Source organism: Colossoma macropomum, unplaced genomic scaffold, assembly GCF_904425465.1.
Source record: "Colossoma macropomum unplaced genomic scaffold, Colossoma_macropomum, whole genome shotgun sequence".
NCBI lineage: Eukaryota > Metazoa > Chordata > Actinopteri > Characiformes > Serrasalmidae > Colossoma > Colossoma macropomum.
In genome coordinates, this window is record NW_023494788.1 from 19,551,113 (window position 1) to 19,566,648 (window position 15,536).

General features: G+C 39.1%; 1 protein-coding gene across 1 annotated transcript in view; it reads left to right on the forward strand.

The window, feature by feature from the left end:
• Positions 1–15,536, forward strand: part of LOC118807006 (A disintegrin and metalloproteinase with thrombospondin motifs 2-like) — a 273,404-nt gene that overhangs the window by 244,677 nt on the left and 13,191 nt on the right. The window contains exons 8-12 of the mRNA XM_036568771.1: positions 136–279; positions 3,344–3,476; positions 9,712–9,825; positions 10,639–10,784; positions 11,623–11,798. Of these exons, the coding sequence (XP_036424664.1) occupies positions 136–279; positions 3,344–3,476; positions 9,712–9,825; positions 10,639–10,784; positions 11,623–11,798 (713 nt within the window). The remainder of the gene's footprint in view (positions 1–135; positions 280–3,343; positions 3,477–9,711; positions 9,826–10,638; positions 10,785–11,622; positions 11,799–15,536) is intronic.

Below are 15,536 nucleotides of genomic sequence, written 5' to 3' on the forward strand. Positions count from 1 at the left end.
GCTTTACTTTTAAATAGAAGTGACTTTGGTACTGTTAATTTTTGTCCCTGTTTCTTTTCTACTCTCTGCTTTAGTAACAGTAATGGTCCACATGTTCCTAGCATGTGTGTGTGTGTGTGTGTGTGTGTGTTATAGGTTGGGGATGGAGCATGATGGTCAGGGGAATCGTTGTGGTGATGAGGTGCAGATGGGCAGTATCATGGCTCCGCTGGTGCAGGCTGCCTTCCACCGCTTTCACTGGTCACGCTGCAGTCAGCAGGAGCTCGGACGCTACTTACAGTGAGTTACCTTCACTTGCGCGCACCCACACACTTAATACAATAGGATGTCGAGACATAATAATGTCATACATTATGCAGTACACACACACACACACACACACACACACACACATAATATAATAATAATAATTTGTTGGAACAAAACCTTGTATGTCCATTTTTATCATTTTTTAGTTTTTGACATAATTAGAAAATGCCTGTTTTCCCGTACATTATGTGCAAGTTCCATGATGAACTGACCAAAAGAAATGACATGAAAAACATTCCGGTTCCATTGACTTACATTAAAAGTCAAGTAGTTTATTGCTTCTCCTGTAAAGTTACCATTTTGGAGATATGAGGTTTTGTTCCGACAATAGCGATATGCATCATCACTGAATCCTGTTACGTAGCCTTACATTCAGTATATTGTCTCTGTTTGTAATGCACATGTGTGTGCTGCAGTGCTCCACCTGAGCCAATCCTAACCTTAGCAACCTGAAGGTCAGTTTTGGCCTCTTTTCCTATTTCTAACTAATAAAATCTCCAGTTTTGGTATTAAAAACAGTCAAATGGGGACCAGCCAACTGTCCTCCCTTCAACAATTTTCCTGTTTTTATTTGGAATGTTTCTCATCATACTGGGAACATTTGGTCCCCAGAAGAAACACGGCCACACACACACAGGCACGCACGCTGCTCCGTCTGCAGCCGAGAGGGGCTAGACTGCTACTTACAGCGAGGGAGACAAACACAAGCACTTAAACAGACATGCATGCTCTGCAACTTACTGCACATTAACACTTACATAAGCTACAGTTTGCTATTATTCACCACCACAGTTGGTTCAGACCTCACAAGGTTTCTGGCTCGCTGTAAACCCCAAAGTTGAAATTCATTAATTGAACTGAGTAAAGAAAATGTAATAGATGGTGAACAGTCAAACCAAAGTAAATACATAAAGGGTGTTTGACAATTTCTTCCTTTTTCATGTTCATTAGTAGAGAAAGTGGAGTTATGCAGCATTCTTTGCAGTTCTGTTGGTGTCTATTATTTAGCTGTTATTTCTCTTTAAATTCTTTTTAAGTTATTTTTAAGTAAAAGTGGGTGTTATCATGTATTATCCTCAAGCTGAAAGTTGTTTTGGATGCTTTTAGAAGTATTTGGTATATTTACTATTGCTGTGTTTCACAGTAACATACAAGTAAACAACCAGCTCACACAAAACCATTGGGATCTCCTGAAATGGGTGATTTTGGTAGTTTTAAATTTGTTTATTTGTGAAGTAGACCATTAAGTGTCATTCTTTGATACTGATGTTTACGTAATGCTTTTATCAGAAGCAAATTGTTTAAGTAGTAATTTAATTCAAGGGTTTAATTACAAGAACTATAACAAATCTTGTCCTAAGAAAACAACTATAATGAATCTTGTCCTAACCGCAAGTGATGCAAGTGAGCAAACAATGACAAAACCACAATTCTCCCACTGTAATCAGTGAAGCTGTTTACACCAGCCACAAGTGTTTGCTGAGCTTTATTTGGGCCTCAGAGTTTTGTTTGAATCTAGCCATAGAAATTTCTGTCGAAGCATGACTTGACTCAATACATAGCATTGTAGGATCACAGCAGAACCTGACTTGAATGTGACATTTTTTTCTGAACCTGGCCCATCTTGAACCACATCATCACATTTTGAATCTGAGTATAACAAACCTCTGTCTGAAACTGACCCGAACCGACCCATCATCATGCAAAGTGCAATTACTGTGTAGTCCAATTACCTATTGTCAATAGAGCATGGATAAATAAAATTTAAACAATATAACATAACACGCTATAAGAAGATGTTAAGCTTCACTTGTTTCTGCACATAGTACATATTGAACATTTAAAAATATTTTGGCCAATCAAATCAATACTGTTGACTGCAATAAACTGTCTTCTCCAGAGTCAATTCACTGTTAATGTCCCATTTTATAAGAGCGTGGGTATTGGTGCTGAGTTGCTGGGATTAATGGTAATGAATATGAATATAGTGAAGAATAAAGTAAAGAGAAAATCTAAAGCAGGGGAAAATCTGTTGAAATTTGGAGGTGGGCTGTGAGAACCTGAACATGAAACTGGAACCCAACCTGAGCTCAACACATTATTGAGATGATATCCGAACCTGATATGAGCAGTTGGGTCTATCAGGTACGGACAAATACTTTAAACTCTGCCAGTTGTGGCAAATGCCCTATTTCTATTTTCACGCATTGCGCTGCATCATTCTGATATTCCACCCCCAGTTCTCCGGTCAAAACATGGAGAAATTAGCATAAAATGAATAACGAGAAAATAATCCGTAAGGTGGAGAAAAGAGATGATGAGAATTTTTACAAAATATATATATTTTTTACTCTGTTTTTAAGAGAATATTGACAAAAATAAGATGGACATTGTTAGACATTGTGCAGCCAGTAATAACAGTTTCTTTTTAAATCTGCGGCCAGTTACTGATTTTGCATTAAAATCTGTTACACAAACATAATATGTAGCTAGTTTCCAGTGTAGACATCCTGAAGGCTTTTGCGATGCAATGCAGTCTACAAACAGCAGCATTTCACAGCTGCTGGACCAAAACCTTGTATCTCCAAAATGTAACTTTACAGGAGAATAAAAAAACATACTTTACTTTTAATGTAAGTCAATGGAAACAGACATTTTTCCAATTAATTCTGACTCATTTCTATTGGTCCATTCATCTTGAAATTTATATACAACATAAAGGACAGTAGGTATTTTCAAATTATGTCAAAAACTGAAAAACGACAAAAATGGAGATACAAGGTTTTGGTCCGATAGCTGCGATTTTCAACTATTTGTGTACTTATTTTCACTAAGACAATCAGCAAAACATGCCATTTGACCAGTGGGTGCCCAACTTTTTTTTCTTTGCGGAATATAAATCAACCTTCTTGTTATTTCTTCTTTGTTTCATCATTATCGCGAATTATAAATGTCAAATAATGAAACTGTGGTCTCAATAATGCAGTATTGATAATAACAATTCTGAGACCTTCACTCTTCTCTGCCTGTGCAGCTCCTACGACTGTCTGCGGGACGACCCGTTTGAGCACACGTGGGAGGAGCTCCCCCAGCTGCCCGGCCTGCACTACTCCATGAACGAACAGTGTCGCTTCGACTTCGGCACCGGATACATGATGTGTACAGCGGTGAGTGGCCCACCATCCACACAGTGTCACAGCTCCCCCCACTCGCAGCAATGCATTATGGAGTGGTCATATGGCATCGTAAGATTGCTATAAGCATGTATAACCACACTGTGGCCATCTGCTCATAATAGCTTTCTTCATTCTGAGTCAGTCATCGGGTTCATTATAGAATGATGAAGAATGATCCCGCTGCGACGTTATACATGCTACCACTACTAATGCATTATATGTGTGTCCAGCCGGTTCGACCATTAGTGATGATGTGAGACTTGAGATCACTAATGCTGTGCCTTTACGATACACCTTTCGTTTTTAATTAAGGTTTCAATTACAGACCAAACAAGACATTAATAACAAACAGTGATATTAATCAACTACAGACAAAATATAATGTAATATAGCACACTTTTCTGATCATTGTTAGTTGTGTTAGATTCAGGGCATATTAATATAAATACATATACACTGACATCAGCCATAGCATTAAAACCACCTCCTTGTATCTGCACTCATCATCTCCACTTACCATATAGGAGGACTTTGTAGTTCTACAATTACAGACTGTAGTTAATCTGTTTCTCTGCATACTTTGTTACCCTGTTCTTTAATGGTCAGGACCCCCACAGGACCACCACAGAGCAGGTATTATTTGGGTGGTGGATCATTCTCAGCACTGCAGTAACACTGACGTGGTGGTGGTGTGTTAGTGTGTGTTGCGCTGCTCTGAGTGGATCAGACACAGCAGTGCTGCTGGAGTTTTTAAACACTGCGTCCACTCACTGTCCACTCTATTAGACAATCCTACCTTGTCAGTCCACCTTGTAGATGTAAAGTCAGAGATGATAGCTCATCTGTTGCCGCACAGTTTGTGTTGGTCATCCTCTAGTCCTTTATCAGTGGTGACAGGACGCTGCCCACAGGACGCTGTTGGCTGGATATTTTTGTTTGATGGACTATTCTCAGTCCAGCAGTGACACTGAGGTGTTTAAAAACTCCAGCAGCACTGCTGTGTCTGATCCACTCATATCAGCGCAACACACACTAAAACGCCACCACCATGTCAGTGTCACATTTGTGCTGAGAATGATCCACCACCCAAATAGTACCTACTCTGTGGTGGTCCCTGTGGGAGTCCTGACCATTGAAGAAGAGGGTGAAAGGGGGCTAACAAAGTATGCAGAGAAACAGATGGACTACAGTCTGTAACTGTAGAACTACAAAGTGCTTCTAAATGGTCAGTGCATTTGATAAAATGGACAATGAGTGTAGAAACTAGAAGGTGCTTTTAAAGTTATGGCTGATTGGTGTATTTACAGGTATAAATGTAAGTCACTATTTAAATTGAAATTAATATGTTGGGTAACTATATAACAAAATGGCAGTAAGTCTAGACCTTTAAGATTTAACACTATTCTTGTACAGCCGTCCAGCATTACTTTAGCCATTTGGTGTCAAAAGCCAGTTGACTTTGTGTCTGGCCCTCTAGATGGAAAACATTTGCAAATATTTTACCCTTATTCATTCAGACAAGCAGCCTAACAGAATCAAGTCCAGATGTGGACAGTTCCAAAATGACCCTAAACCTCAGTTTGAGCGGATAATTTCTGATAGAGCAGATGAGTGTTCTGAGGCTCTGAAAGCATGACATTCCAACTAAGTACTTCTGCATGGACTGTACTTTACTCTCTTGTCAAACCATTCCTTTAGCTGCAAAAGGTGGGGTCGTCAGGAGCCCAGGTAAGGTAACCCACCTAATAGCCTCGTGGCCACTTCTTTCTTTTATCATTCCAAGTGATCATTTCACGTTTTGTTTCGTTTGTTTGTTCGTTTGTTTTGACCTCATTTTCACATTGCAAACATGTTTGCCGCAGGGTGTTTACATTCCCCCCAATAGTACCCCCTCTTGTTTATCGCACACAAATCTCATGTGGTCACCAGGAATCCTTTTATTATGGACCTATCCATGCTCCACCCCCACAAATATGTTATTTCATTGGGAGTTTTATGAGACTGGACAAGTTTCACAGAAGTCCAGGCAAAAAAATCCAATCTATTGAAAAATTTTAGTCTGTAGTTTTAGCAAAACAGCCTACTGGGTCACTGATTGACTGAGTGACTGACTGATACACTTTTTAGAAAAGCTCATGTGCAAGCACCACATCACCTGAATAGTAGGTAGCTGTACACACCTGGTCAAATGAAGTAACTGCATATTCATACCCCAAAAGTAGGGCTAACACACAACAGAATTAAACAAAGCAGAAAACACATCATGGGTCTTACAAAAACAACAAAAGCTCTTCCTAATAGTGAGGGCAGTAACAGCATAAGTACTGAGTGTTTTTAAGTTCAGGCTTCATCTGACTTCAGTTGGAAAATCTCACCTTGCAGTATATTCAATGTTTTTTAGCAATTTTTATTTTTCAGGTAAGGATAAAGTCATAGAAAGGATAGATGTGTTTCAGAATTATCACTTTATAACTACAACCTTGTTGTAAATAAAAACAGAGTACAATGATGGGCAAATTATTTAAACCCTATATTTAATCAACAATAGTACAAAGACAACATATCAAATATTGAAACTGAGAAATTTATTGTTTTTTGAAAAATATATGCCCATTTTAAATTTGATGCCAGCAATACATTCTAAAAAATTGGGACAGGGCAAGAAAAGACTGGTGAAACTGTATAAAGCTAAAAGAAAACAACTGGTGGAACATCCAACAACTAGTTAGGATAGTTGGCAATGGGTCAGTAACAAGATTGGGTATAAAAAGAGCATCCCAGAAACACTTCAGAAAACCTTCAGAAGACCACTGACTGTGAACACAGTTCATCACTGCATCCACAAATGCTAAAGTAAAAACTCTACCATGCAAAGAAAAAACATATATGAACTGGGTCCAGAAACGCCGCCACCTTCTCTGGGCCTGAGCTCATTTAAAACTGAGGGGAAGTGGGAAAGTGTCCTGTGGTCTGATGAATCAAAACTTTAAATTCTTTTTGGAAATCATGGACGGAGCATCCTCTGGGCTAAAGAGGAGACGGACCATCTGGTTTGTTAGCAGTCACAGTTCAAAAGCCAACATCCTTGATGGCATGGGGGGCATTAGTGCCTATGGCACAGCTTTGCACATCTGTGAAGGCACCATTAATGCTGAAACAATAGATACAGATTTTGGAGCAACATGTGTTGCCATACAGATGATGTTTTTTTCAGGGAAGGCCTTGAGTCCAGGTGCTGAACTGACCTGCCTGCAGTCCAGACCTGTCAGTCTTTGAAAACATTTGGTGCATCATGAAATGAAAAACATGATAAAGGAGACCCCGAACTGTTGAGCAGCTGAAATCCTATATCAAGTAAGAATCGGGAAAACATCACTTTCAAAACTACAGCAGTGTCTCCTCAGTTCTCAAACACTTACAGAGTGTTGTTAAAAGAAAAGGTGATGAAACACAGTGATAAACATGCCCCCGTCCCAACTTTTTTGGAATGTGTTGCTGACGTCAAATTTAAAATGGGCATATATTTGCCAAAAACAATAACATTTTCAAAAAACTGAGGTTTATGCCATAATAAGGTTGAAAGGGATTTTTGCCAGTGTTCTGTAAAACTTGACCAGCATCTTCGTGTGGAGAGCATGGCTAGGTCAGCTTGAAGCGTTCTAGCTTTTATACACCGTCTCTCCAACACCTTCAAAGATCCTAATGACTGTAATACTACAGTATTCGCCACACTAATCATATGTAATCATCCAGTTAGCCTGTCAAATCTGTAGCACAGCTAGCATTACAGATAAATGTCTTGTAAAGTATACACCAGGCAGAACAAAGCACTCAGCAGAAAGTTCAGGAGTGTCGAAAAGGACAGTTGACAGTTTTTCGGGCTAGAAAGTCCAACACTTTAGAGTGGTTGAGGGCAGTAGTGTGCTCGTGTTAGTTACGTTAGTCTATTTTCATGTATTTATTTTTTGCTTTCTCTCTCGTTTTGATCCTAAATGGCGGTCATGTGTCATCGCTATCCAGCATTTTGTAAGCTGACTGTTGTGTTTGGTCAAAAGCTGTATCAGAACCACCATGACTGAAAGTGTTGTTTTATCTTCTTCATTGTTATGCTTTGGTTTGCATGAAATGGCCTCCTGGGATTAAAATTGTCCTCCATATGTTTATACTGGTATCTTGGACAGTAACTCTTTAACGTTTACTGTTATAATGCTGTTATGAGAATGACATTAAATGACAATATAACTTCTCTAAAGTAGGTACCTTTATTCATCCTCAGTGCAGCATAAATTATTTAAAACCATGTACGTAAAGTCTTAAGACGGTTGGCTTGGCACTAAATATTTTGACTTCTTTGACCCAACTTGTTATTGCAACGTTGTAATGGTATTGTAACAGATTGCCTAAGGGAATAGATCAGTGGAAAATCAAAATTTCCATAAGTTGCCTCTTACTCCAAGTTAGGGATGCAAATTTTGGCGAATTCTTTTGACTGATAACTGAAAAACAATGACTGATAACAATTAACCCCTTCATATCCCAGGCCTATTACATACTAAGGCTTATTATTCAGTAAAGGAACTTCAGCACAAACTGGCTGACCTGTTTTTAGGTCATGGAAGTGTGTTATAGAACCGTTTAATTGGGTTTAATTGTCCCTGGAAAGCATAAAATCAAACCTATCAAAACTATCAATTCTAAAAAGCACAGTTCCAGCTCTGAAATCTGAGCCACATTGTAAAATACTTCATACTTGGGTCATTCTCCATTTGGGGTTGGAAACCATGTCACAAAGTTGCAGGGCTTAAAAAGATGCTTAAATATCAGGCACAGCTCCAAATTCAGTTTGCACATTTACACTGTTGACCTAAGATTAAATAATACTTTTCCCTTATGATTTCCCTAGATTTTTTGTTTTTTATCCTGTTTTATAATCACGCTGCATATGTAAAACAACTCATCACATAACCAGTTTTCATCATTTGAGAAACCTTTCTAATATAAAAAAAGAGGTTTAACTTAGGAATTTATACACAACAGATTCTTGAACTGTAATAAGCCCACCCTAAATAAGAACCTGGTGAACTGAAGAACTGAACATTCAGTAGCCCATTATTGTATAAATTTGAATCCTAACGGCACGTTAGGGCATGTTTAAACAAACATTTACAATTTTGCACACCCATGTGTCATTTTAATGTATGATTCTGTTGTAGTACTGATTTTGTCCTCCTGAATTCACCTTTTTAAGCTATATTTTTTGCATATTAAAAAAAAGAACCATTTTGACTTACAAACTAAAAAATTATGGACATTAAATAAATGAACTGTGCTGCCGTTAAGTGACTGGTTTACTTAAGATGGACAAAAATGAATCAACATACATTTCAATGAATGAAAACCAACTTAACTGAAATGTTTCTCTGTTCGATTAAATGTATATTTAATATGAACTTCAGTTATGTAAATTTAATCAAGTTCATATAATGATCGATTTTTTTGAGTGAATCTAGCAGAACCCACTGCTTGTTGCATCCTCTTGCGCAAAATTCAAAAACATTCCTCAACTTGAATGATAAACCTATCTATTGAAGTAGGAACAGATGGAAAAGAATAAAAATTGAGTAAAAATCCAATGAAAGTTTTGTTTGTTTTTGTTTTTTAACTGACGGTATTGATCAAACAACTCTTTATTTGTTGTTGACAATTGATAGGTTAATCATTTACTGTACATCCCTACCCCAATATAGTCAGCCAAAACATGTTTGGTTTACAAAAAGTACAAAAGTACATTGCATCAGACATCATGAAGCATGAATGTTATACAGTGTCAGAAACCACATACGCAAGTCTGTTTTAGATTACAGTTTAAGGCAAGTGTAGTGCAGTTAGCATGATTATAAATTGTGGGATATAAACTTTCTTTACTTCTTTGCTAAATTAGCCTTGTAACACGACATCACCAAACATGGGTTAAGAGGAAAAACTTCCGTTTTAATTCAGTTTTTTCACTGAACTATTCCTTTAAACAAAGTGTTACTGTCTTGATATGTATTTGTTGCTCTGTCTCTGTATAAAACAGTGTATTTCCCCTTTGCTGTGTCCACTCGGACATCTTTATCTGAAGTGGATTCTTGTGAAGTGATGTCAGTGGCCACTGTGCCTTGTGTTGTGAAGCGCTGAGTAAAGAGTCTGTGTGAATAAACTGGCCTCTGCATCTCTCCCTCAGTACCGCACCTATGACCCATGTAAGCAGCTCTGGTGCGCTCACCCAGACAACCCCTTCTTCTGCAAGACCAAGAAAGGACCCCCCATTGACGGCACGATGTGTGGGGACGGCAAGGTGCTGACACGGCTGTGTTTGGAAATTGCTCCTTTATCTTAACTAAATCTCTGAAGCTACAGTGCTGTGCAAAACTGAGAGACTGAGCTTTCATCTACTGAATTACTAGTCATACCAGCTGTTAAGTACAAGTTGGTCATTTGTCAGCAAAAGGGAACAATCTGAAAAACATATATTTAACAGAAAACAGCCTCCCCAGCTAAATATGGCAACTTTCAGCTTCCATTCTTTTCAGGAGACTTGTTTTCAGTTTTTAAAGAAATCTGCAGGAGTTTTTTTTTCACACCTACAAATTTTAGTCTTAGAAGTTGGTTGCATTTTCTGCTTATTGTAATGTCAGTTACAAATGTAAACACTCCCAGCTGTAATGACCTCAGATGTCGATTTTTGTTTTTCTTTTTTGTCTGTGTCCTTCTTTCATTAACAGCTTCTTGACAGTTACACATCCTTTCACACCCATAGCATCTTCTCACTGTGCAAGCAGCTTGATTTCTTTCTCTCGCTCAAAGATGAAAGCTTTAAATGCTGGTTATCTGATGCTGAAAGTTTTGGTGATCTACCTGGACTTGTATGGCTGTTAGTCCCATCTTTTAAGAATTTTTGAACTCCAGGTTTGATAACTCATGTACTTTTTTCACTTATATTAAGTTTCAACTGGAAATGAAAGAATTGAAAGGATGCTCTCTGACTTTTGCACAGTACTCTATTTTTGTCACTTATTTAAAAATTAAAAGGGAAAATGAAATGTTACTCAAAACTTTCAAGAAAAATGTTTACTCATTAATAATTTACTTTTGCCTGTGTGTCTCTCAGCACTGTTTCAAAGGGCACTGTGTGTGGCTGACCCCAGACATCATAAAGCGGGACGGGAACTGGGGTATGTGGAGCGAGTTTGGCGCCTGCACTCGGCCCTGCGGAAGAGGCATTCAGTTTCGCACCCGCGCTTGTGACAATCCACAGTATGTGTGCATGCTCCTCATAGACTCTTTATCATATACAGCATCAGTCAAATGTGTAGACACTGCTGAGTGAGCATATTTTTCATAATTTTGCATTTTGGCTTAAACACTTATACTGAAAATGCTTGGAATTATAGTAAAGATTCCTTTGTGTGGTTTATTCCTCTAAAAAGTTTACATTAATTTTTTTTAAATGCCTATTATCAAGTATTTTTTAGCAGCCAACAAGATCTTAGCATATTGTCGCTGTCCAAATTAAAACAAGTATCTTCGAAATGGTAACTTTCCAACAGAGGGCAAAAAAGGTTCTTTACTTTTGATGTAAGTTAATGTAAAGAGATTTTATTTCAAGCAGTTTTGTAGCATTTCTGTTGGTCCATTCCTTATGAAATTTTCCCATAATGGGAATGGCAGCTGCTGCGCTCAAGTTATGTAGAACAGTAAAAGGAGATAAATGTTTTTCTTTGGACAGCGGGAATATCTGGAGTTTTTTCAGTCCTTCTGGAAAACCTTTCCAGGTTCCCATGACAGCTTCATGAAAACCTGGAATGACTTTCCAGAAGGACTGAAAAAGCTCCTCATAACACCGTTGTCCAAAGACAAACATTTATTTCCAGTTTTTTTCGATTGACAGAATGTCAAAAGTGTGCAATAATGCCTCAGGCTGAAGAGGTGGTATTAGGAATGATCTAAAAGAAAGGGTATTTGATTTGTTTAACACCTTTTGTTCACTGCATGATCCATGATGTCCTTAACAAGGATCATGTGTCTTTGCTTGACTTTTTACTGTCCAAATTCAAACAGTTCTCTTTTCCATTCTTTCGTCTGTCATCTGTAGCCCCGCTAATGGGGGACGCACTTGTACTGGCTCCAACTACCAGTTCCGGATGTGTAACACTCAAGACTGTGAGGACCCATACAAGGACTACAGAGCTGAGCAGTGCAGCATGATGGACAGCAAATTTGAATACCACAACTCCAGACACCACTGGCTGCCTTATGAACACCCTGATCGTGAGTGACTGACAACAGACACTAAAAACCACAGACAGCACACTACAGACACCATACAGTATAGCACAAACAGTACAGTAAACATATGGTATAGTCTAAACACCAAATAGCACAGTCCAAACACCACATACACCTTACAGTGCAATACAGACGTTACAGGCACTAAACAGCGCAGTACAGAGGCTACAGACAGCATACAGGGCAGTACAGAGACTACAGACACCATACCGTGCAGTATAGGCACTACATACACCATGCAGCAGAGTACAGACACTACATACACCATGCAGCAGAGTACAGACAATACAGATATCATACAGTACAGTACAGACACTGCAGACACCATGCAGCAGAGTACAGACCCTACATACACCATGCAGCACAATACAGATGCCACAGACACCATGCAGCAGAGTACAGATAATACAGACATCATACAGTACAGTACAGACACTGCAGACACCATGCAGCAGAGTACAGACCCTACATACACCATGCAGCAGAGTACAGATAATACAGACATCATACAGCACAGTACAGACACTTTAGACACCATTCAGTGCAGTACAGACACCATACAGCGCAGTACAGACACTACAGACACCATGCAGCAGAGTACAGACACTACAGACACCATACAGCACAGTACAGACACCAAGACACCATTCAGTGCAGTACGGACACCATACAGCGCAGTACAGACACTACAGGTAGCATACAGCGCAGTACAGACACTACAAGCACCATACAGTGCAGTACAGACACTACTTACACCATACAGCGCAGTACAGACACCACAGACAACAAATAGCGCAGTGCAGACACTACTTACACCATACAGTGCAGTACAGACACTACAGACACCATACAGCGCAGTACAGACGCTACAGACACCATGCAGCAGAGTACAGACACTGTACATCACAATACAGATGCTACAGACACCATACACCACAGCACTGACACCAAAGGCCCTGCAGTACAGACACAGCAACATTAACTTTTAACATATACTGTGTATATTATGTGTTTTTCTTGCTCTCCTCTGAGCTTGATTTGGATCTAATTTGACTGGTGCCATTTCCCTCTATCTGAATCTGTCCATCGAACCGTGTGATGTACACCAGACAGCTGCTGTGAATTATACTGTGTGAAGAGATGAAAATATGATGACACTGGAGCTGCCAGCTTCAATCTCTCATTTTTTTCCCTACATCCACTTCCTCTGCATGCATGACCTCATCGAGCAAGCTGTGTGTATAGCATATGTAGTCTCCAAAGAGTCTATGGGTTCTCGGCCATTAGCCCAGATCTTACGGCCGCAGCAGACACAGCCAGCTTGGAGCTTAGCTAACCAGGGACTTTTGAATTGTACAGACTTGAAGCCAACTGGAAACAGCAGAATGTGTCGGATCAAAAAACAGCTGGAAAGAGTCACTGGATTTTAGAAGTTAATGTTCCTGCTCTACTGCTAGCAAACAGAGGGATTTTTACTTCCTGACCTCTAGACATGCTGACAGCTCGTGGGCTCAACAGATGTAAGATATAATACCGAAATGTGAGGGTGATTCATGGTATCTGGAATTTAAAAGAAAACTGACTTGGGATCCGTTTATCCAAAAAATTATATATATAATAAATAATAAATAATACCTGAGATTTTTTTTTCTTTTGAAAAATTAAGTACACCCCTGGCTTCAGTAACTGTTTTTGCCCTCTTTGGCAGAAACAACTTTATGTAAGTGTTTCATTTAACTGTCTATCTGTTTCTGACATCTACTGGAAGAAACTTTTGCCCACTGCTGCAAGCAGAATTCTTTTAACCGCGCATTGTTTGAGGGGTTTCTTGCATGTACAGCTTGTTTTAAATCCTCCCCACCCCACAGAATTTCATACTGGGATTCAGACCTGGGCTTTGACTAGGACATTCTGTAAGCTTCCATTTCTTCTTTTTGAGCCATTTTTTGGTGGATTTATTAATAACTGGGGTCATTATTCGGTTGGAAGGTACACTTCTTCAACTTCACTTCTTCCCTTGGGCTCTTATTCTCCTCAAGCACTCTCTGGTATGAAAGAGACTTCATAGTTGATTCTGTGAATGCCAGTTGGCCAGACCCTGAGCTAGCAAAGCAGCCCCAAACCATAAAACTTCCACCACCATACTTCACAGTTGGTATGAGGTTCTTCCAAACCAAACCTGCCTTTGGTTTTTGCCAAACATGGCTCCTGGTACTGTGGCCAAACAACTCTATCTTTGACTTGTCTGTGCATAGCATATTGTTCCAGAAGTCCTGGTCTGGCTCTTTTTAGACAGTAAAGGCTTCTTCCTAGCACACGTTCCATGTAGGTCCATTTCTACAGTCTCTTTCTAATGGTAGAAGCATGCCCTTTGACGTCAACATAGCAAGAGCTACGTTAGATCCTGTGATGAAATTTTGGGCTTCTTTTAGCATCTTATGGTCTGCTTTTGGGGTAAAACCTCCAGCATCTGGTGTGCGGGACAGTGGTGTTAACCACTATGCTCCATTTCAGTAAGTTTAAAAGAATGGAAATGCCCTGCATGAATGACTACACACATTAATTACAACCAACAAGTTATCAGTTGTAATTACCCACTGCAATTTCAGTTTTGCTTGATATAGGATTTTGGCTGCTCAACAGTTTGGTGCCCCCTTTATCATATTTCTTGTTTCATAATGCGGCAAATATTTTCAGTGGGTGACAGGTGCATGTATAGAATGAGGTTTGGCATTGTCTTGCTAAAATAAACAAGACCTTCTCTGAAGAAGAAGCATATGTTGCTCCAAACCTGTTTATATCGTTCAGCATAAAAGTGCAGGTCACTTATGCCGTGTGCACTAATACACCCCATACAAACATTGATGCTGGCTTTTGAAATGTGCACCTATAACAAGCTGGATGGTCCCTCTTCCTTTTAGCCTGGAGGATGCGGCGTCCATTAAATCCAAAAAGACTTTGAAAATTTGGATTGTTGGACCACAGGACTCTTTTCCACTTCCCCTCAGTTCATCTTGAAGGAGCTCAGCCCAGAGAAGGCAGCAGTGTTTCTGGAAGCTGTTTATACATGGCTTCTTCTTTGCATGTCAGAGTTTTAACTTGCAGTTGTGGATGCAGTAATGAGCTGTGATCACAGACAATGTTTTTTGAAAGTGTTTCTGAGCTCATTTAGTGATTTCCACTACAGAATTGTATCTTTTTTTAATGCAGTGCTGCCTGAGTGTCCGAAGATCACGGCCATCCAATATTCATTGTTGGGCTTGTCCCTTGCAAACAGAGATCTCTTTTCACAATTTTATTTAGAGATCTTTTGACAATATTATGTACTGTAATTGATGAAATCCCTAAGCTATTTGCTATTATTCATTGGGAATCATTAAATTGTTACACTATTTGCCCATGCAGTCTTTTACAGAGTGGTGAACCACCCCCATCCTTACTTCAAAAAGACTCAGCCTCTCTGGGATGCTCTTTTTATACCCAATCATGTTACAGACCTGTTCCCAATTATCCTAATTAGTTGTGAGAAGTTCTCCAGATGTTTTTTTTTAGCAATACACAACTTTACCAGTCTTTTCTTGCCCTTGTCCCAACTGCTGGCATCAAATTCAAAATGGTCATATATTTTGAAACAAGTAAATTTCTTAGTTTCAACATTTGATTTGATTAAATATAGGCTTTAAATGATTTGCACATCATTCTGTTTTTATTTACATTTTG